Source organism: Condylura cristata, unplaced genomic scaffold (genome assembly GCF_000260355.1).
Source record: "Condylura cristata isolate star-nosed mole 26May11 unplaced genomic scaffold, ConCri1.0 scaffold00012, whole genome shotgun sequence".
In the NCBI taxonomy this organism is placed as follows: Eukaryota; Metazoa; Chordata; class Mammalia; order Eulipotyphla; family Talpidae; genus Condylura; species Condylura cristata.
The window spans coordinates 29964108-29988214 of NW_004567113.1; the positions used below are offsets into that span (position 1 = coordinate 29964108).

Here is a 24107-nt window from a genome sequence, read left to right on the forward strand (position 1 = left end):
TGCTACAGGTCATTCAAGGACACAGAGGCAAGTTGGAATACATAACTGTGTATGACCAGCATCTCGGGTCACTGCGAGTGGGAGGGGATAAGGAGATGAGATGAAATGTTGATGAGATTAGAAAAGTAAGCAGAATACAGGGCTGAAAATTGTTTTTCTTTGCTGTTCTTTCTTCATGCTGCAGAGTTTAAACTTTATCCCAATACTGAGTAGCTATTAAGGTGTTTTTAAAATTAAAAAAAAATTCTAATTTCTGGGTCAGTCACATTTTTTCTTTTCCATATGAGTACATGTTCCACTCACTCTCTACCAACCCACCTGTGCCAGTATCCCCTCTGCCTTCCTCTTTCACCCGCCTTCTCGGTTCTGCCTGTTCCCTCTGGTAATCGTGAAAGTCTTTCCCTGAGTTCACGATTTATTACTACTGTATTTTGCTGGTGTATTTTTTTTTTTTTTTTTGGTTACTTATATTCTGCAATGAGTGAAACCATCTGATAGCTATTCATCACATTCTGACTTCTTTCACTTATTTCACCATGAGGTTCATTCTTTTGCCCCAAAGCCAGCAGTTTAGTTAAGGTCCTTAAATAGGAAATTACATAATCATACTTGAATATAAAAAAATCAGAATAAATGGTGAGTTGAAGGACAAGGAACTTGTTTGGGAGTTGCTTTGGCAATAATGTGATTCATTGTTGGCATAAATCTAGAACCTAAAACACTTCAGATGAAGGGGATCATGAAAGTGTTTAAAAAACATGTGGTAGAATTGAAAGGATTCAGTAGTAACCATCTACATGTAAATGAAAGATTACATGTGGAAAGGAAAATGTGACTATCAGATTTCTAGTCTAATGTTACAACATAGGCATGCCTCCATTACTGAGACAGAAAATTGTATAACTGGGTATGGGGAGTAAGTGTCATTTTCATGACACTGGCACATGTTTTTATGTGTTATGAAATACCCAGACAGAAATACAGAATTGTAATTCAGGTGGGAGATTTGAATTCAGAGTTTGTAGACATGTGAGTGAATGAAGAAATGTGTATCAATTGAGAAACATTCTACCTCTCACTTTCTATTCTAAAGTTTGCATGTAAAAGTTATTTTTACATTCTTTAGTACCAGAAAATTTAAAATGTGTAAAAGTTATTTAGGATAAGTTTTCTAATAGTGACATTTGTATCTTATAGTATTTAGAATTCTCTAAGAACACATAAGAGTGTTTCTAAATTTAATTATTTTTAATCATTAACTTGTTTGTTTGTAGGAAATGTGCACTGTTGAAGAACCTAATGAAGAGTTTACATCTAGACATAGTTTAGAATGGAAGTTCCTATTTCTAGATCACAGGTAACTCAGCCATTCCTATAGGTTCATATTATATAAATTATAATTTGCAAATTTTATCCATTATACAAATCTTGAAAGTAGATGGATTTCAGGGACAAATGTTAAAAATCAGGATATTCACATCTATTAACTAGTCATTGAAAAAATTGAAGGTTCCCCCCAAATTGATTTCTAGTTGCAGTGTTTCTTATTATGGAAAGCATTATAATATTGATTGTCTTATATGTAATTTAGGGCACCTCCCATAATAGGATATTTGCCATTTGAAGTTCTGGGAACATCAGGCTATGATTACTATCATGTGGATGACCTAGAAAATTTGGCAAAATGTCATGAGCACTGTAAGTAGATTTTAATATTTCCACTGATAATTGTTTCCTAATCATATAAACACAATTGTATTAGTAGAAATCGGTAAATACAGGCTTATAACCACTTTTGTGTTTTTAGACATACTGGAAGATTTTTCTCTCTATATAAAAACAATCCAGTAGGAATCATAGATAAATTTAAATTACACTTATCTCTACTTTACAAATTTTAGTTTGTAGTAGTTAGTACAGTTTATAATATGGCATCTGATAAATATTGTTCTGAATTGTTTTAAGTTCTGCATCTGGAATAAGGTAGATTCCTTTGAAAATTATAATAATGTATCAAACTCTTAGAATACTGTTTCATAACTTTTGATTTCCAGGCATGTAAATCTGCCTAAAAGCACATTTAAAGGCTCTTTCAGAAAGCTCATAGTATTGCATAATAATATTACTTACCTTTAAAGTTATAGTGACAGAAGCTTTCTCATATTGTGCCAGGCACTATTCTAAACAATTTACATATAGTGTGTACATTATTAATCATCACAGTACTAGACAGTATATTATTATTGTCTCCATGAGTAAACTGAGACACAACAAGGCTAAATAATTTACTTTTAATCCCATACTTATTGGTGGCTGAGAAAGGATTACTCTGTGCCTATCCTTATACAAGACATACTATTCATTCTTTGTTTCAGAGATTTGTTTTAGTAACAGGTTTTATTTACTACTGTGATATCCCAAAATCCCACCCTCTTGGGCTTCCTCTAAAGTGTAATTAGATATTTAAGATACTTTATGTCTTAGACTGGCCTGTAAATTTCTTCATATGAAAATCAATTGTGTTGTGTAATAGCATCAATGGTACAGAAAATTTTCAGAGTAAAGACATTTCATTACAAAAGAAAACATTAGTGATATGGACATTATGCTCCATTATATATTGAAAAGATCTGATACTTTTATTAACTAACAAGTAATTTTGGACAAGCAATTTCAAGTGTGTACATTTTGACTTCCTCATTGAAAGCATGAGACAGAGAGAGACAAAAAGACCGAGACCTAACCAGCATTTCCTAAGGTTTGTTTCAATGAATACCGGTCCATTTAAAAAGATTTTGTGGTTAAGGACGACTGGGAAATACTCCATAATCAAACCCTGAGTCCCTCAAGAATCTTGACATACATTGGAATACTCAAGATTTGGGGAATACTACTTAATCCTATTTAGCAAAGTCTCCCAAACTTAATTTCATGACCCACTTTTTGCTTAATTCCTATTAAAAGACTTCAGAGCTTGCAATCAACAGAGCCTGTTTTGGGAAACACTGCCTATATCAGTTACTTAAACAATTAAGTTAGTCTGATTTTGGGTTAGTTGTGAGTTAGAATTAAATGCTCCAAGAAAGCTGCATCTGCCCAGGATTCCTGTGGGGAAAAACAGGTGTGATTACTAATTGTTGTTCTGCTCAGTACATTTTGGCAATAATGTGAGTCATTTATTTGTGAGTATTTGGCAATTTATTATGTATGAAAAGCATGTAAAGTTGGTATAATGCACTATAAGTTAGGTACTGTGGGAGATCTTTTAATTGCTTTTCTTATAATTGATAATGTTATTTGAAAATCCAGAAGAAAAAATTGTATATATAGATTTAAATATAAATAGCTTTGGCTAAAAAATTATTCAAAACTAACAACAGAGTCAAAGTATTTTTCTCTTTTCTTCTTAGTAATGCAATATGGGAAAGGCAAATCATGTTACTACAGGTTCCTGACCAAAGGACAACAGTGGATTTGGCTTCAAACTCATTATTATATCACTTATCATCAGTGGAATTCAAGACCAGAGTTTATTGTTTGTACTCACACTGTAGTAAGGTAACAGTTCTTTTATAGAAGTTCTAAATTATACAATCATCTATAATATTATCAGTATAATTTGTATGTGTGACTTGTTAATGAATTACAAAATGATTTTCCCATTTTAATACATTAAATTTTATTTGCAGGCATCATACAGAAATACATAGATATTAAATAAGCATATAATTTTGGCATAAATTTCATTTTAATAACTCATTTATGTACTGGAGTAGATAAATCTGTTCTTCCTTAGCTGAATTTCCTTTCAACTTACATCAAAAATTTCAGATTTAAGGACTCCCTGGTGGCACAGGGGTTAAAGTCTCATCACTATTAAACTGTTGCCAGCCCCTACAAGCATGAGTTCAATCCCCAACCAGGGAGCTAACCACATGGCACAGCAGACCTCCCCTGTCTCACTTGCTGCTTCCCTCTGCAGTGTACTTCAGTACACCCACCTGTTTGATCCCCACTCTATTTCTGGTGAATCCTCTCATGCCCCCATACCTCTGGTCCACACCCCAGTCCTTGTATGCGTAAATAAATAAAAATAAATCTTTAAAAAATAACTTTCAGATATTGAAAAATGCAATCTATTTAGGACAGAGCATACTACGGATAAGTTTTTCTACTATCTAGAACATTGTCTGGTATCAGTGATGAAAAAGTAAGACATGTAACAGACACTGAGTGGTTATCCCTATGCAGTATTTTAAATGAATGATCAAACACTAAATTCTGTTTTTTTTCCCCCAATCATAGTTATGCAGAAGTTCGTGCTGAAAGACGACGAGAACTTGGCATTGAAGAGTCTCTTCCTGAGACAGCTGCTGACAAAGTATATATCCTACAGTTTTTCTAAAAATTGCTTCATTTTCCCCCCCCAAGTGATAAAGAAAACCAATAATTTATAGGCAAATCATTTTTCAAGTATTTAATTTCCTAACTTGTGACAGGGTTATAATTATACTACTTAAATTTTTATTTTAAATTTAAGATTTTAAAAACTATCTGCTTTTAAAAAGGAGTCAGAAGGCCTGCTGCTTAGTAATAATTGGATAAAAAGCATACATGATCTCAGTTAACCTGCCACTTACTCACTGCCTATGTTGTGCTAAGCTCTGGCTAGTTTCTTTGTATGACTTAGAAAATGTTATTTATTCTTCATACATCTTTATCTGGGAGGTAATACCCACACTTAGAAAATATTGAAAATAGACTTAGGGGGAGGGGAGACAAAAACTTCCTCTGAAGACATGTGGCTGGGAAGTTGTAGTCAGAATTTGAACTCTGGTTTCTCCTTAAAAGTAGAAGTGCAGTCGGAATTATGGTGATGGCACACGGGCGACTTGGTGATGGGAAACCTGTGGGGATTACAATTGAGATGGAAAAAAAAAATGTACAAAATGATGTAAAAATAAACTTTTGTAATAAAAAAATAATAGGAATAAACAACTGTACTTTTCACGTGAAAAAAAAAAGTAGAAGTGCAGTATGCTAGTTACTGCTGTGCAACAAATTACTCCTAAACTTAATGATACAAAGCAACACACACATATTATTGCATTGTTTTTGCGGGCAAAGAATCTTGGCACAGTTTAATTGGACTTTCGCATCAGACTCTGCTCAACACTGGCCATGAGGCTGCATTCAGAGTGCCATCCCCGGGTTCTCACAAAGCTGTCAAGGTGTTGCTGGTGTCAGTCATCTTAAGGTTCTTAAGGACAGAGTCTATTTCCAAGCTCATTCTGGTTGTCCTTGTGGACATTTGAACTAAGAGCATTGGTTTCTTGCTGGGTGATTATCAGAGACCACAGTCTCTTTCTAGTTGGTCCTTTCCTTCAGTACAGCTATATAAGAAGCTCCAGGGAAAGGAAAAAACAGCAAGATGACAGTCTTGAGTGATATCTCACCACTTTTGTCTGTTCTGTTCATTAGAAACAAGTCACTAGGTCCAGCCTATGCTCAAGGAGAGGGTTAATATAAGAGCACAGATATCATTAGAAGTTGCCCACCATGGGCATTTTTGACTTGTAGAAAATAAGTGAAATGAAGGGAATCAAGACTCTTTATAAAATGTGAGTTACATAAGGCAGCATACCTGGGGAAAATATGGAGGATATCATTCTGTCAATTCAACAAACCTTATTAAATACCACCCATATGCCAGGAAGTACTTGAGATGGCCCTAAATACTGAGAATACAGCACTGGATGACAGACAGGTTTTCTGCTCTTTTGGTTTCTATATGAGAGAACTTTTTCAGTATCTTTGTATGCTTAGAAGAGGCTAATCCAATATGTTTTTTAAAGAAGATTTCTGAAAAAAAGTGTTTAAAGTACAGGGTTCCTTGAAAGGAGGGCCATTATAGAAATTGAAGTAGCATAAAGCTTGTTCCTCCTTCCTTCTTTTTCCCTCATGCCAGTATCCAATCCTAGTAAATCCAACTAGACCTACTTCCAAAATATGCTTTAAATAGGTCCACTTCTCACCAAGTTCCCACTGCCATGATGATCCACTGGAGCTTAGGGAAGAGGTCCATTTGTGAAGAATTTTTAAGAAATGAATCACCAAAGGCTCAGATGTAGACAGAGAAAATGACCAAGAACTGGGACACCCAACATTAAGAGGTGAGGGAGATAAGGGAGAACCAGTCATAGAGGAGACCAAGAGACCATAGTGAAGGACTCTCTGAGGGGGACAGATTTAACTATAGAAGGGATTGGCAAACTGGCCTATACATTAAATCCAGCCTCCTATGTGTGTTTTATATGTCTTAATTGATTGAAAAGATCAAAATAGTGATTTGTGATACATGAAAATATCACTAAATTCCACTTTTACCCTGAACTATTTATAAATTTCCTGTGGATGCTTTTTACTACAATAGTAGTTGCAATAATAACAGAGACTGTATGGCTCTCAAAGCATAAAATACTGACTTTCTGACTTTTGCAGAAAAATTTTGATGATCCCTGACCTATAGTAACATGAAGAAAGATAGAGAATGTGAATACAGATTGAACTATAGCAGTGGGGGCCTATCGCAGTTCAGTCAAATAGGAAACATGGCAACCACCTCAGAATGAGATTAGAAGAGGAGCTGATGGAGGATGGAAAAGATGGGAAAAGTGTTCAATAATGGCCTAGGAGAGTTGGAAAGTTAATGGATGAAGGAATTTTTGCGTGTTTGGCAGGATTGAGAGTCCATTTATAGACATTCATTTAAAGTCAGAATGTTGTGTTTCTTCATCCATGTTCAGCTGTTCAGGAATAGATGTGAAGTATAAAATTTGGATTTAAGTGGCACTTGGAATTTTACATGGAAGTGTGGTGAGAGGTAAGGAAGTTGATGATATACCAAGGGGGTGATTGTGATGATTAGTCATGAATTTCAACTGGTTAAGAAAAGACATGAAATGAGTGACTGCGAAAGTATAGCAGAAACATAAATTTTAAACTTCTAAAGGGAATCAGTAGAAAATACAGGAGATGGTTATCAAAGAGTACGATATTTGAATTTGAGATGATGAAGGATTATATAATTTTATGCACACACACACACACACAGGTAAATTGGTAATGACAATTTATGATAGTAATAGAGTATGACCATAAGAGTGATTGAAGACTGGTGGAACTCAAGATCTTTGGGGTAGAAAATATTTAGGGAGAAGAGATAAGTCATATGTTGATATGTGCCTATTAATATATCCTGGGTATTAAAAAATTAGGTTAATTCTGAGCTGGAACCTGGTGTTTTTGAATTAAAAGTAAATAAAAGAAATAAAATAAAAAATTAATGAATTACCACAAGGTCGGTAGGTGACTACAACAATGAGAAATAATTATACAGTAAGTCAAAGCTGTGACTTTTGGCAAAGGAAAAAGGGAAAATGTTCTGGAAGTAGGAGCAGGATCTCTATCTCTAGAGTAGTGATTTGAGAGTTGTGAGAGAGAACATCCATCTCTTGAGGTTAACAAGGAAAGTGTTGTCCTTTGGTGACATCTGGGTTTTACTTTATTTGGAGCAAGCTAAGGGAGAGTGTTCCGAGATAAGGTTGAGAATCCAGAAAACTTTGCTGAGTATGGACATTGGAGACAAGAAGGATTTCAGAAGGTATGCAGCAAGAAGTAGAGATGGGGACAAAAAAGAGGAGCAATTTAGAATGCAGAAGTTGAGGTGTGAGGTATGTGACATAGCACCTTTATTTCTTTCTGGTATGAGTAACTTTGAAGTCATGTTGTTTCTATGTGTATGTGTATTTGGATATGGATAAGTTCCCCATTCTGTTGAGCTTCTTTATAAAACATTATAAAAGAGAGAGAGTGATGAGAACAGGGACTTATTTTATCTTCACTGCTGCATTTGAGGGTCACTGTCCTCTGATAGTGGATAGAGGATACTTCCCTCTCTTACAAGGAGAAAAAGAGAGAGAAATGGGTAGGTTGTATACCTGGTATATTAGCAGGTAATATGGCAAGTGTTCTTATCTGTGTACGGCAAATTTATCATCTGAGATCAAGGAAGACAGAGTTTTTAGGAGTAATAGAAAAGTATGGTGTAATTACGAACAGTAGGAAAGTGAAATCACCAGAAAAACTGCACATTTCTAGCTAGTACAGTTTCCATTTTAAATTGATTATTTTAAGTTGAATGTAATTCTTAATAAAGGAACATTTGAATAAGTGGCCTAGAAGGACAGGAGGGAATCAAATGGGATTATTACAGAAGCAGGGCAAGGAGAGGGAGGGATGAGAACAAAGAGGCACAAGGGAGCGCAGTGGACTTTGGTGGTGGACAATGGGTGATTTGGTGGCAAATGTACTACTGTGGTATACCTGAGTCAGGGTGGGAGGATCCTATACTTCCAAAATACCAACAATAATGTAAACCTATGTTAGCTCAATTAAAGAAAAAATAATTTTAACAAAACTTCCAGTTAATTATGGGGGATTTTCAAAGTTTCTCTCCTGGAACTAAAAACAGTCACATCACTGTTTCATGGCCTTCCCAGTGCATCAATTATTTTTCACTATGTAAAAAATGAAGTGGGGTTTTATTTGTACTTTTAGTGATGCTACATTGTCTGGTAATTGCAGGGGGTAGACATTGAATGTCTGAGGTAGAGTGGAGGAAAATGTCATTGGAGATGAGTTCTTAGAAGGGTAAGAGTCAGGATTGGATGCTCCTCATCCACATATATAATGGAATTCAAGAAAAAGGGCAGCTTGAGTGACGAGAATGATTTTAAGCAGTTCAGTGCCAAATTTCAAAGCTGCTTATAATACCTTGTCTTTAAAGTGTCATCTTTGTTTCTCTTGTTTTTTTTTTTTTGTATATTTTTAAAGTGTAATATATACATAATATGAAAGTTAACATTTTAGTCAATTTAAGCATCCAGAGGCTTTAAATACATTCACACTGTCACGCAGCCATCACTACCATCCATCATGAAAGTTTTCATCTTCCCAAATGACAGTTTGTACCCATTAAACTGTAACTGCTGATGCCCTCCTCTTCTAGTCCCTGGCAGCTGTCACTCTGTTTTTCTGTCGCTGTGACTTTGACTTTATAGGTACCAAATAGAAATGGAATTATGCATTATGTCCTTTTGTGACTGGCATTTTTACTTGGCATTATTGTCCTAAGGTTCATCATGTTGTATCATGTAATAGAATTTCCTTCCTTTCTAAGGTGGCATATAACACACCATTGTGTATATATTTTGCTTATCTCTTTGTCTGTTGAAGGACACTTGATTGCATTCACCTTTTAGCTGCTGAGAATAATACAGCGATAAATGTCAGTGTTCTCTTTGAATCCTTGCTTTCAATTCTTTTGAATATATACCCAAAACACGGACTAGTTGGATCATAGTGATTCTGTGTTTCATTTTTTTACCTTTTCCCCATAATACTGTTTTCCATAATGCATTCAGTATTTTATGTTCCTATCAGCAGTGCCCAGGTGCCAATTTTTCCAAGAGCCAATACCTCCTGTTGGGTGTGAAGTAGTAGTATCTTGTTAAGTGTTGATTTGCATTTTCCTAATGATACTGAACATCTTTTCATATATTTTTTGGCCATTTCTGTCACTTTGGAGAAATGCTTATGTAAGACTTTTGTCCATTTTTTTAGTTGCATTATTGTTGCTGCTGAGTTCTAGGAATTCTTTACATGCTCTAGGTGTTAATTCTCATACATAAGATTTGCAGATGTTTTCTCCCATTCCATTGGTTGCTGTAAATATATATATATATATATTTATAAATATAATATGCTGAGTTATTATATTTATACTGTTTATAGTGTCCTTTGATGCTTAAAAATTTTTAATTTTTATTAATGCTACTTTGGTTCGTCTGTTTTTGCCTTATCTTTTAGTGTCACATATCCAAGAAATCATTGCCCAACTCAAAGTCATAAGAGCTTTTCCTCTTTTCTTCTAGAGGTTTTATTTTTTTAACACTTATGCTTAGTTCTTTGACCCATTTAGAGTTAATTTTTGTACATGCTGCAAGGTAAGATTCTAACTTCATTCTTTTGTATCTGTTGCTTCTTTATTAAAGAATGAAACCAAAAACGTGTGGCCATAAATTAAAATTTTACTTCTTTACTAATATATGTACAGGTGTCTTTGCCTCATTATGAGTAAAGGTTGGAGAGGGGTTGTTGGGGAAATCTAGCATTGTCAGATACTGATTGGATTCTCTAAATTAAACCACAAGAAAATTTGTATTTTATTCTGTCTTCCATAGAGCCAAGATTCTGGGTCTGATAATCGAATAAACACAGTCAGTCTCAAGGAAGCATTGGAAAGGTTTGATCACAGCCCAACACCTTCTGCTTCCTCCCGGAGTTCAAGAAAATCATCTCACACAGCAGTCTCAGACCCTTCCTGTGAGTATCCTAGTTGGAAATCAGACATCCTCTAAGAGTGCTTCTAAATGATTTGTGCTACTGGTATCAGCTTCTTGATGAAATGCTACTTTAAAGTACATTTTTGCTTTTCTGAAAAATTAACTTCCCCAGTAAAAGGTACATTGTTCATAGTTAGCCAAGCTAAATTTATTAAGTATATGAAGTAGCCTATAAAATATGTAGGTAATTATATTGGTATTGTTTTAAGTTGTTTTTAATACCTCAAAAAGATAGCAAAACTTTTTTTTATTGGTAAAGCTAATAATTGTGCTTTAAATTTGCTTTGTGAGGGTTTTTTTTTTTTGGGTGTGTCTTTATGGAGACTTACATAATTACCATTAAATTAGTACTTTAAAAAAAGACATTCATATACTTGATTTTGAGAATTGTAGAACTATAGTAAAGAAAAAATGGGTTATGGTGAACCATTCAACACTATAGGGAGAACAACAGAAAGATTCTGTCTCAGGAAAAAATTTCCCCTTCATAACTATTTCCTTTTGAAATTTTATTTTATTGTGGTAAGGCTATTTAAAATGAGATCTACCTTCTTAAATCTTTAAGTGTACAATATGTTACTGTTGATTGCGTACAATGTTGTAGTGCACATCTCCAGAGCATTGTCAGAGCATGATGTTGTGCTTAGCTGGAACTTTGCTGCCTACTCATTTCTTGCCCCACCCCTTGTATTTACAATCCTGTTCTTTGATTCAATGAATTTATCTGCTTTAGATATCTTTGTGTAACTGGAGTCATGCACTATGCTTCTTTCTGTCTTTCTGTCATTGACTTAGTTCTCTTAACATATTGTCCTCAAAGTTCATCTGTGTTGTCACATATGGCAATATTTCATTTTTTTGGGTTGAATAGTATGCCATGGCATGTATATACTAAATTTTGTTAGTCTATACTCCTGTCAATGTTTGACTTTTATAAATAAAGCTGTAGTGAACATGGAGAGCAAATATCTCTTCAAGATCCTGGTTCTTGTGGACATATATCTAGAAGTGGACAGGTATCTAGAAGCTAGAGCATACACAGTAGCTCTACTTTTTTTGGAAACCTCTGTACTATTTCCATAGTGGCTACACTATTTGTATCTTCATCAGCATTGCACACCAGTTTCTCCACATTCTTGCCCACACTTGTTGTCTTTTTGAATAGCCATCCTGATAGGTGTGAGGTGATACCACATTGTGGTTTTGTTAGGCATTTTTCGATGGTCTTGATGTTGAATAATTTTTCATATGGACAATTTCAGAACTTGTGTGCTTCTACGTCTTCTTTGGATAAGTGTTTTATTCAACCCTATCACCACTTTTAACTGAGTTATTATATTTATACTATCAGGTTATGACAGTTTTTATTTCTAAAGTGTCTTTTGAGTTTAATCTTTGAAAACAGTTTTTTAAAAAGTACTTATGCCATTGTTTTTGTTGACTAATCTCAGCAACACCAACAAAGATCACAACAGATAATAGCACTCCTCCCAGACAGCATTTACCAACTCATGAAAAGATGGCACAAAGGAGGTCATCATTTAGTAGTCAGGTAAGCTCTTTGGTTAATATTCTTCTGAATAAAGACTTTGTTTTACTTTTTTTTTTTTTAAATAAACATTTATTTAAAAAAAATCTTTAGAAATTCATTATCACTTTATAAAGATCAAATATATCAAGGCTTTTAATTATTTCCTCAGGTAAAATATTGGCTATACAATGAAAAGCTGATAATTTATAACTGTCTTATAACTAAGTTTAAATGCCAACAACTTCATTTAATTCCAATCATCTTTTTTTTTTTTAAATTAAAAATTCCTTGGATTTTTATTTCTGGTACCATTACTACAATTTACAGGGCAGTGTACCCAGTGTAATGAAAAGGAAGATAAAGTTACACCAGATTAAAGACTTCAGGAATAGCTATCTCATTGATATTACATCTATTGCTCTAATCAATAGCCTCACTTTTTGCCAACTGTGGCTGTGACAGGCCTATACATAAGTTTTCCTTCTTAAGCTACAGCAACTTTCTGACTGTCAGAGTTCTGTGACAGAGTTTGAGTTCCTCTAATGGATTTGGGATAGCGGCCTCAAAGTAACATGCAGCTTTCCTGACAACTCCTTATTTACTCCCCTACTGAGAACTGTAACCCTTTTCTGCTGAAGTTTTAGAGCCTTCTGCTACCACAGCCACTGTATCTCCAGATCCATAAACCACTATAGGTTCTTTCACCTGAGCTTCTTTCACCTGTTCACCTTTGTGGGTACATAATTTGATTGCTGTTGTTCACTGTATTTCCAAAATCATTGTAGTTTCCACCACCTTCACAGTTCATGCTACCAACATCACCGCCATTGTTAACCATTATGTTCACCACCACTGCCACCATATTTACCACCTTAGTTTCCATGTCCTGCCCACCACCATAGCTTCTTCTAGTACTTTAACCAGGACTGACTAGCAAAGCTACCACCAAAACCTTCAAATCAATTATATCCAATATCACTTCTTCTGTAGCTCCAGTGCCACCACCTCAACCACCATACCCTCTTCTGTCATCAAAGTTTCTACCATGACCAGAATTACTTCTACCACTTCCAAAATTTCCTCTATGACCCAGAAGCGGTGCCAGATCCACCGCTGTGACTTGTTTGCATTGAGAAGACTGCACTTCTTCCTCAGAAAGGACCTTTTTGACTTCACAATCATGCCCATTAATAGCATTCTATTTCTGATCAATTTTGTCAACTGTCTCATGATCAACGAAAGTTAGAAAAGCAAATCCTCTCTATTTTCCAGCCTTCTTGTCTATAGTTTCAGTCTTGCTGTACTTGTCAAACCAGTCTCCCAAAATTATATTTTTCTGTATCTTCTTCAACAAAAGTTTTGTTCACTGTTAAACGGATGTCAGGCTTTACATAATCCTCTCTAGAAATAGATCTCTTTGGTCCCACTGCACACACACCAACCTTGTGCGGTTGTGCACACTTGCTGTATCCTCCTTGTGCTCTATTCAGCACAAGAATAAGTCATAAAACTGGGATGTTTTGCTTGGGGAGTTCCATTACCACATAGTCTGTAAGTTCAAAATGTTCTTTTGAACAATCATTTGTAGTCTGAAAGCTCAGACCACCAATGAACCATTTTTCTCAATTCTTCTGGTTCCTTTATATTATGGACTCCTCCTCCTGGTGGCCCTGAGGCTGGGGGCACCTGGGTGTCAGTTTTCTCCTTTAGGACCAGGTTTGCCTTTTCCAACTTGAGTTCAATGTGTGAATGTTCAGTTATCTTTATTGAGAGTCCGTTCAAGATAATGTGGTGGGTCACTTGGAAGATACAAATAGGGGCATTTATTTCCAATGGAGAGCAGGAGCCTTGCCTGTACTCAACTAAAAAGGAATGTGGCAAATAGTGATTCAGTGATAAAGGTACATGGTTATATTTCTGGTTGAAGTACTCATGTGTGGAATCAATTATCACTTCAGTGATATTTTTTTACTTTGCTTCTAGTCTGTAAATTCCCAGTCTGTTGGTCAATCATTAACTCAGCCAGTGATGTCTCAAGCTGCAAATTTACCAATTCCACAAGGCATGTCCCAGGTATTTTTGTTTGTTTGTTTCAGTTGAGATTTTTTAAATGATAAATTGGATTGGAGCGAATACAGATTCTTAAAGAGAATACAGATTTTAAATACATATATGTACTTATAGATGGAGTAAATCTCAAGTGTAGGCATTTAGAACATCCAGGTATATTTTTGGTTATCAGTGATTGTGTGTTATCATTGACCCCTTAATAGGTAAGGATCAGGGATACTCAGTCTTTCAAGATGCCTGACATTCTTACACAACAAAGAATTATCCTGCTTAATATGCTATAATACTGTCCGCATATAGAAGCAGAAAGATAATAAAGATGAAATACAGCTGTTCATTTTGTTGTGTTAAGGATATTGGAAGAATTGAATAATTTTTATTTAAATAGTTACTCATCACATATAAGGACATCTATTGGGTTCCTTGTATGTCATCTGCAATCAGATAGCGCACTTGTTAGGTATACAAGAATATCTATACTAAAAGACTTAATTACATAGTGTAGAGGTAATGATATAACTGCAGTGTAATATTGTGTATTCTACACTCAAGGCATGTAAGTTCATATGTGAACACATTAGATGGTCCCTTAATGCAGCCTAAGGAAGTGAAGAAAAAGTTTTCTAAAAGAATTGTTGCTTGGACTGAAGGAGGCCTAAATTTAAAAATTAAGAAAACAAGGATAGATATTACAGAAGTGACTAAGTTACTTTTGATTATAGCTTTCCAACTTGTAATTTATGACTGTGTACCCCTTCGGTGATTCAGGCACATTAAAAATACTACTGAGGGCCCTCCCTGGTGGCGCAGCGGGTTAAAGCACTGCACTGAGAAGCTAAAGCCACTTCTGCATGAGTTCGATTCCCGCCTGCCCAGGAGGTGACCACATGGCGTGGCAGACCTCTCCTGGCCCGCCCGCTGCTCCCCTCAGCAGTGTACTTCATAGATCTGCCTGTTCTGCTCCCCACTCTGTCTCTGGTGAAGCCTCTCACCGCCCCTGAGCCTCTGGCCTGTACCCCAGTTCTGTATGCACAAATAAATAAATCTTTTAAAAAAAATACTACTGAATACTTGTCAAAATAATCCAAAATATTCTGGATTTTTGGTGTCAAATATATCAGTATCTTTTAAAAAAAGATTTATTGATTTTTATGCATATAAGAACTGGGGTATAAGCCAAAGGCTTGGGAAGAGGGGTGTTGAAAGGATTCATCAGAGACTGAGTGGGGAGCAGAACAGGCAGATCTGCTGAAATACACTGCTGAGGGGAGCAGCAGGCGAGACAGAAAAGGTCTGCTGTGCTATGTAGGTTACCTCCCTGGCTGGGGATTAAATCATGCTGCAGTGGCAGGTGATAGCTTAATAGTGCTGAGACTTAACGCCTTGTGCCATCAGGGGCCCCCTATATCAGGATCTTAATATCAAATAATGATAGGTTAACACTAGGTAAAAAAATTTGATAAAGATAACTTTATCTTATATGGTTATTTAAATTTTACATATATTTGTAGTATATAATAAGATACCTCTACAAGTATATTGATAATTCTAAAAATTAAATGTCACCTTGATTCTAGCAATGTCTGGTCATATAAGGTGTTTATAACAGCATTATATTATTAAATATAATATTTAGTTGCAACAGTTTTTATCAATAGTTTATCTGTAGGTTAACAGAATCAGTGTATGCATTTATAGACGTTCACTCAATGTTAGCTTAAAATGTGGAATAAGCATTGCTTAACATTTAAAGGAATATTTTCATGGAATAAGTAATAGCTGTTCTGTTAAAAATGTTCATCAGTATTCAAACCTCATATTTCTTTCAGTGATCGTCAATACTTTCATTTATGTTATTTTGACTGTGTTTATATCTGTTTTCTTATTTGTACCCAAAAGTATAAATAACTTTACTTGGGATAATATGCTTTTGTATGCTGAACATTTTGAGTGATAATACTTAAAAAAAAAAAAAGGTGTGAGGGACTTGAGGTATAAATTTGTAATCTAGTAATTGTCTACTTCAGAAGTCAGAGTTTTATACTTTGAAAAGTAGTATTCACTATCTCTTGTGTACACTTTTTTCAAAGATAGAATTAGGAAATTTGGGGGGGAGAACATTTCTCATTCTAAGATGCAGTTCACTGTGGGATATTATTTAAGATCAAGGCAGAGCTCCAATAAAGTAAAATTTTCTATTCTTATGCTATATCCTGTGCTGAATATTCATGAAAATAATGAGCCTCTATATATTTAAATGGTAAGCCACGAAATTTGGCTAAATTTCAAGGAGTAGGAAATAGAAATTGCTTTTGACTTAAGTAAAACACATGATTGAAAATCCCATGAATAGCTCTGTTCATTCACATATGCTTTCATTCACTTGTGATTATCTAGTCTTTAAAAGTCTGTTTCATACTTGTCTTTTCAAACTTTTAGTTGACAAGATGAGTAAAGAGGTATTTTAACTGGTTATCTCTGAAATTTTGTGACTTTCTAATGATGTTCTGAGGATGACAGAATTTGATGTGAATAGTTTGCTGCAGGCTATTTTTTCCTCAGTGAGGATGGAAATGAAGTCAAGTTATAGCAGTGATAGAACCACAGTATAAGCTCAGGTCTTCAGTTTGTATTTAGAATCAGTCAAGGTCCATTCAGAAGTCAGAAACCATATAGAACTCAAACAGGGAGAATAGTAAAATGTATAGTCTGGTAAAAAGGTTTGCTACTACAAGTAGTTAAGAGAATTCTAAAGAATATAGGAATGACAGGTATAGAGAACAGCTATTAAATAACCCTAAATCAGATTTAAAGTATTCAAGAAAGAGTACATTGACCTCACACCCTCGTAAGTTCCTCCTCCTCTAGGCCAGGCTGAGATTCAGATCCCATGGGCATATGTAGCTGTAGCCACTGGATGACAGAGACATTCACTCAGGTGCTACAGTCCAGGGCTGCCAAGCAAGAAGCTACCTGATGAGGTACCTATAAGATTTGTTAGGGAGCTGTTCACTAGGGTGATTGTGAGACTTTCTTGAAAGCCACCTGCTGTGATTGCTAGTGACCACTAGCAAGAAGGAAAAACACCAGAACCAAAAAGATAAGCACCTCCTTTTGCAGGACTCCTTGAGCACCACCTACTGACATTCCTAAATTTGTGCATGCTGCAAAGAAGTTTATATAGGATCCAGTTTCAGTATCATACAGCCAAGCAATAGATGGGTGAATTAGTGGCTGAGAGGCAACATATTTTACTTAGCTCATGATACACTGCTTACTTTTCACAATGCACAACTATGAAGAATAAATAATTCTAAAGTATGTTACACTTTTTCCATACACGGTACTTCAGTTTCAGTTTTCAGCTCAATTAGGAGCCATGCAGCATCTTAAAGACCAGCTGGAACAACGGACGAGGATGATAGAAGCAAATATTCATCGGCAACAAGAAGAACTAAGAAAAATTCAAGAACAGCTTCAAATGGTTCATGGTCAAGGGCTCCAGGTAACTTATGTATTTGAATATAAACAAAGCATACCATTCCTGTTTACGTTTCTTAGACAATTTTACTTTTTTAATGAACATGACTTGAGATTTTACCAGTTTAGTTCAATAAATATTCATTGCCTACTCAGTATTTTGCATTAATAATCTTTAAAGAAAACTCATTTCTAAGCATAATTCCATCAGTATCCTTTCTGAAGATTGGTTATTTCTTAGTAGTCTAATTTTTAGTAAGCTTGATCCATGTTACAAAAATTGTATTTTCTGTTAGCTTTTAGCTACATATTGGCATCGCACTTGTAAATGAATCACTGATTTAATAAAATATTCTAGTAGGTGTAATTTGACTGAGTCTTGATCAATCAATAAGGCCACTCTTAGGACTTTGTTAAGAGAAACTTCAACAAAGGGGAAGTGAAAGCTACTTCTTTCTAATGCTATAAATTATAAATGATGAGGTGCAGAGCTGCCCCAGGTGTCTTTACATACCACTGAAATGCTAGCCAAGTAGAGATTTTGAAATTTATAGTGTTTTTTTCCTAACATTTAGACATATGATAGACTGGAGAACAAATACCAAGGATCAGGTTTCATTTAGGAGTCATTTCTTGTTAATTGGTCTTGTTATTTTTTTTTTTAATTTGTAGCTTGTTTTTACTTTTTTAATGCTTTCATTCTTTTTTGTTTTTAACCTACAAAGCTCACCTTAATGTAATTTTTATTTTTAAAGATGTTTTTACAACAGTCAGCCCCTGGATTGAATTTTGGTTCTGTTCAACTTTCTTCTGGAAATTCATCTAACATCCAACAGCTTACACCTATAAATATGCAAGGTCAGGTTGTTCAGACTAACCAGATTCAGAGTGGAATGAATACTGGACACATTGGTGCAACTCAGCATGTGACACAACAACAGACCTTACAAAGTGCTTCAAGTCAGGTAATGTCAGTGAGTGAGTGAGGTGGAGTTCTATCTGGAACAATACCATATTCAAAAAAAAAAATGACCAATTAGTACAGAATTGAGAGTGATAATAAAAACGTTTTCTGCGAAACTCTTAAATGTTAAATGTTCTAAATATTTTGACACAAAATTTTGCCATTTGCTTAAAATGAGCATACACACTCCATCTGTATGTTAAGAAGGTATGACTTGCAAAAGAGGCTGACCAGGAAACAGGTTAGCCCATGTGAAGTTAGATTGTTGGGGCAATGATGGTTCAATCAGTATGACAGAAAAAATTTGATCTAAGTCCCATGGCCTCAATGAAATATATAAAAATGTCTAGGATTAGTTTTTCACTTTGGGCATGTAGCACGAGTTTTCACCTGCTTTATATCATCTTTGTTAACGATGCTCTTCTAAATTCATAGCTTACTTTCCATCAAGGGGTCGAAGACTAATTTATTCTTGGTTCCTACAGGTCATTCCTTTGTAGTTAGAGTTTTCCCAGAGGGATATGTCCTGCTACTTCTTTCTCCGCCATACTTTCTAAACGAATTTTTCAGTTTATATATAAAATCTTCTCTTTTCCAGCAGAGTCAACAAAATGTAGTGAGTGGGCACAGTCAACAAACATCACTCCCCAGCCAGACACAGAGTACTCTTGCAGCCCCGCTCTATAATACTATGGTGATTTCTCAGCCAGCAGCCGGAAGCATGGTCCAGATTCCATCTAGTGTGCCACAAAACAGCACCCCAAGTGCTGCCGTGACTACATTCACTCAGGACAGACAGATAAGGTAGTTTTAATTTATTCCTTAAGCATTTCAGAGTCATAAATTTGTAAACTAAAAATTTATTATTTGATCTTTAAGAGCATGATTTTAGTTTGCTGCTCACTTCAGTCAGCGTTCTTGAATTTGGAATTACAATTCAGAATTTACCTGTGAAAGGTGTTATATAAAAAAGAGTAGCAACAAATTTTGTTTCCTGTCTGGAAGTGTGCTGCCAATATTGTAGAATGTGTAGCCCACACTGTTAATCAGCCTTTATGACAGACTTTGTTACTGAAACTTTATCGAATATAAATGCTGATGAATTTTAGATAGGCAATGGTTAGGGTGTATACTACCATAGTCTACGTGTTAGGGAATAAAAGCAGATTACCTTTCTCGAGTTTTAGTACCATTCTAAGTGTTCAAAATACATGTTTTAGTAGGGGTTTGTTGGTGTGATGCCTGCCTGACCCTTGTTCGATGTCTGGCGAAAGTCCACATGGTGCATGTGAAAGCACGTTTCCTAGGGAAAACCCTGGGATACCAGCTGGACCGTCACCAGACATCGAACACGGTCAGGCAGGCATCACACCAACATTAAAGAGCTTGGCCTGGGTATGCTTCTGCAGAGGGAACAGAATATACAAAATCACAGAAATGAGAGTTCAGTGAAAGTAGATTGTGAATGTGTCTTGGGACCAGAGACGAGTGCAGTATTACCAGCATATTTTACCAGTAAGCAGTTGGGCAATTCAGGTATCAGTTCCTTTTAAGATTATAGAGAAATTAGCACTCAGCACTGTAAATTTTTACTCCTCCTATCTATGTAGTTTTTCCATTTGGTCCTAAGGTATATAAAATAGAATATTTTCTTTTCAAGATTTGGCATGGATTCAAAATAAGCTTGTCTTGTGGAAAATAATATAACTCAGTATACGTCTATATAAGTTTTAATACTGTTACAGTATTAAACAGTCTTATTTGCAGTTACGTCATAGAGTAGAGTAGATCTTAATTTCTTCACTATAATGGCCATTGCTAGAAACTAACTTTATCTCTAGAAAAGGCAAATAGGAATAATATTTTTCCCTTAGAGATATCATTTCTGTTGTTCTTTTTTTTTTTTTTAAAGATTTATTTATTCATACAGAACTGGGGTACAAACCAGAGATGTGGAGGGTGAGAGGCTTTACTATAGATAGAGCGGGGAGCAGAACAGGCAGGTTGATGAAGTACACTGCTGAGGGGAGCAGTGGGAGGGTCAGGAGAGGTCTGCCACGCCATGTGGTCACCTCTGGGGCAGGTGGGGATAGAACTCATGCGGAAGTGGCCCCAGCTTCTTAATGCTGTGTTTTAACCCGCTGTGCCACCGGGGAGGGCCACTGTTGTTCTTTTATGAAGGAAAATTGTAAGAGGTATAGAGACAGAGAATGCTAGTGAATTCTAACACAGTGGATACTATGCTATAGTGATAAATTTATAAATCAAAGGTATTTTTATTCATTTTTGGAATGCTATTTTGTTTTGAATTATAAGATACGACTTTCAGTATAACTCTTCTGTAAAACTAGTTTTAAAAAATTCCCTTGTAATAGCTTTTAATTTATTTATGATTAACAAAATGAACCATATGCTATTTATATTTGGTTCCCAAGTACCTCGTAATTTTTTTTTTTTAAAAGCTGGAATTTTTTTAACAGGTTTAAAATTGTAGTAAAAAATAGAAAAATTTACCATTAAGCAGTTTTAAATGTGTGGTTCATTTGCACTGAGCACCATCACACCATTGTAATAATCACTATCAATCAGTCTCCAGTACTCTCTTTATCTTCCCAAACTCAACTTCTTCCCATTGAGCACTAATTCCTCATTCCCTTGCCCTCTTAACTTCTAAAACTACCATTCTACTTCCTAAGCATATAAGTCTCTGAGTTTGACTACTCATGTATGGTATGTAAATAGACTCATACAGCGTACAGCCTCATTTCATGTGGCATAATGTCCTCAGTGTTGTCAAAAGTGTCAGCATTTCCTTTTTTTTTTAAGTTGAATGCTGTTCCATAGTGGAGAATACTGCAATTTTTGTTTGTCCATTCATCCATTCATGCACAAGTCGTTTCTGTTCACCTTTTTTGCTATCATGAATATAGGTGTTCAAGTATCTTTGATGGCTACTTTCAATACTTTCAATATATCCAGAAATGCAGTTGCTAGATCAAATTTTAATTCTGTATTTAACTTTTTTTTTGAGGCGCCATCATACTGTTTCCCTTAGTATCTGCACTATTTCCTCTGCTATCCCAGTAGCAGACAAGTGTTGTAATTTCTACATATATTCATTAGTACTTTTTTAAAAATGATAACTGTCCTAATAGATCTGAAGTGATGCATAGTATTGATTCACATTTGCTAATACTGAGAGATGTTGAACTTCTCAGGTACCTATTGCCCATTGGCCTGTCTTCTTTGGAGAAATGTCTGTTCAAGATCCTTGTCCATTTTATAGTTGAATGTCTGTTGTTGAATTTAGGATTGGTTAGTATATATTATGGTTATTAATGCCTTATCACATACATGACTTACAAATATTTTCTTCCATTCTGTGGGTTTCCCCTTCATTCTGTTGATAATGTCCTTTGATACATATTTTTATTTTTGATGACTCCAGTTTTTCTTTCTTTGCCCATGTTTTAGTTAAAATCATTGCCCAATCTAGTGCCATGTGGCTTTCCCCCTATGTTTTATTGTAAGAGCTTTAGCTCTTATATGTAGGTCTTTAATTCATTTTGAATTCATTTTTGTAAAGGCCCAACTTTGTTTGCACATAGATATACAAAAAAGTTTACATTTTTGTGATATTTCATTTTGCTATAAACATTTTTGTTTTATTAGGCTCCCAAAGGGACTCTTTAAATATATGAAACAAAATTGGAGTATATAGCTTTCTAAAAACTAAATTGGCAATGTCTTTGGGTGTTATCTTAGCATAATACTCATTTTCAACCCACTCACTGCCTTCTATAAAGTATTTCTTATACTTGTGACTCTCTTTCTTTCCTTTTACAGATTTTCTCAAGGTCAGCAACTTGTGACCAAATTAGTAACTGCTCCTGTAGCTTGTGGGGCAGTTGTGGTACCTAGCACTATGCTGATGGGCCAGGTGGTGACTGCCTATCCTACTTTTGCTACACAACAGCAGCAGTCACAGACATTACCAGTCACACCGCCGCAGCAGCAACAGCCACAGGATTCCCAGGAACAGCAGCTTACTTCAGTTCAGCAACCATCTCAGGCTCAGCTGACACAAACACCGCAGCAGCAATTTTTACAGGTAACCTTCCCCACAGGGAAGTCACTCCAGACTTGTTTATGAACATATATAAATAAAAATTGCATTAAGTGGACAGTTTGTATGTAAGTGGTCTGAAAAATCTACAAAAGCTTATTGTACAGGTTAAATTTTAACAAAGAGAAATAATTTGTCTGTGTTAGCTGTTTTTTCTCCCATACACAGTCATTAGAATACTTTAAACCTGCCATGGACAAATCAGTAACTGCTATATAGAATACCCTTTTCCCTTTCTCATCCCTTTTCTATCTACTCATCAACTCTGTCTCTACAAGGTAGAACTGTCAAAAGGGCTTTTTAAAAAAATTAATGTAGACATTATATTAAATAATTTTGTCAGATAAAATGTCACTAATTTTTCAGAAATAAATTAATACCAGAGGGGAACACTACGAAGGCAATATGGGTTGCATACAAGAACCTGGGAACAAATACTTTGTGACCTGTGGCTGATGACTTAACCTGCTAACTTGAGTTCCTCGTATATAATATAGAGGTGCTAGTAGCTTGTAAATCACTGACCATAGCAGAAGGTATATATAACTAGTTGTCATTTCTGAGCACTATTTCGATAAATGTAAGACATTCAGGTTAACCAAAATGCAGACACAAATATGTGGGCATAGGAGGATCTGCGTATCTGAAGGCTACATAGAAACTCACCTAGGTTGGTGTCAAGGAGATTAAGGTAACTTCTGAAACTTATTACCTAACTGGGGATGCCCAGTAGCAGGTAATGATCTCTGTAAAGGCATTTTTCTCCCTTCTGGCCTTGTTGGAGTAATTTTGAATGTAGGGTAGCCTAGTTTTGTGTTAGACCATAAGCCAGGGACATGTTACCAATTTTAGAATTATTCAGCATATACACAGTATGATTACAAGATTCAAAATATACTGTATAGTTAGACATAATATAGTATTTATTATATAATCTGTGATGGTCTCTGCAAATGAAATTCTCAACTTTGTGATATAGAGTATTAAAAAGGTCTAATAGCTCTCAGAGTCAAACTCAGTTCACTTAATAAGACTTTTTTTTTTTGAAACAGTAAACATTTTATTATTATTAATTTACTCTTTAAAATTTGTATCTTTTACATCATTTTGTATTCTCTGTAAAATTCCCAGCACCAGTTCATCTGTGAACCATCACCATAACCCCCTTGCTCTTCTCTCCCCTGTTTTGATCCCTTTTCTCCCCATCCCTCACAGAATATGTCTGGTTTATGGTTGCCTGCTAATAATTATATATTATTATTATTGTTATTTTTCCCCCTTGATCCCTTTGATTCCCCTATATTCCTCCTATATGTGAAGTCATCCAATATTTTTTTCTTTGTACAATTTTTTTATTAAATATTATACTAGTTTAAACTAGCAACAACAAATGTTGGCGAGGATGTGGAGAAAAAGGAACTCTCCTGCATTGCTGGTGGGAATGCAAACTAGTACAACCACTATGGAAAA

General features: G+C 35.3%; 1 protein-coding gene across 1 annotated transcript in view; it reads left to right on the forward strand.

Moving 5' to 3' along the window:
- The window catches only part of CLOCK (clock circadian regulator), a 76697-nt gene that overhangs the window by 47520 nt on the left and 5070 nt on the right, over positions 1 to 24107 (forward strand). The window contains exons 11-21 of the mRNA XM_004681284.2: positions 1275 to 1357; positions 1592 to 1698; positions 3411 to 3558; positions 4306 to 4381; positions 10305 to 10446; positions 11918 to 12018; positions 13981 to 14070; positions 17420 to 17572; positions 18303 to 18512; positions 19113 to 19315; positions 22358 to 22622. Coding sequence (XP_004681341.1) covers positions 1275 to 1357; positions 1592 to 1698; positions 3411 to 3558; positions 4306 to 4381; positions 10305 to 10446; positions 11918 to 12018; positions 13981 to 14070; positions 17420 to 17572; positions 18303 to 18512; positions 19113 to 19315; positions 22358 to 22622 — 1578 coding nt within the window. The remainder of the gene's footprint in view (positions 1 to 1274; positions 1358 to 1591; positions 1699 to 3410; positions 3559 to 4305; positions 4382 to 10304; positions 10447 to 11917; positions 12019 to 13980; positions 14071 to 17419; positions 17573 to 18302; positions 18513 to 19112; positions 19316 to 22357; positions 22623 to 24107) is intronic.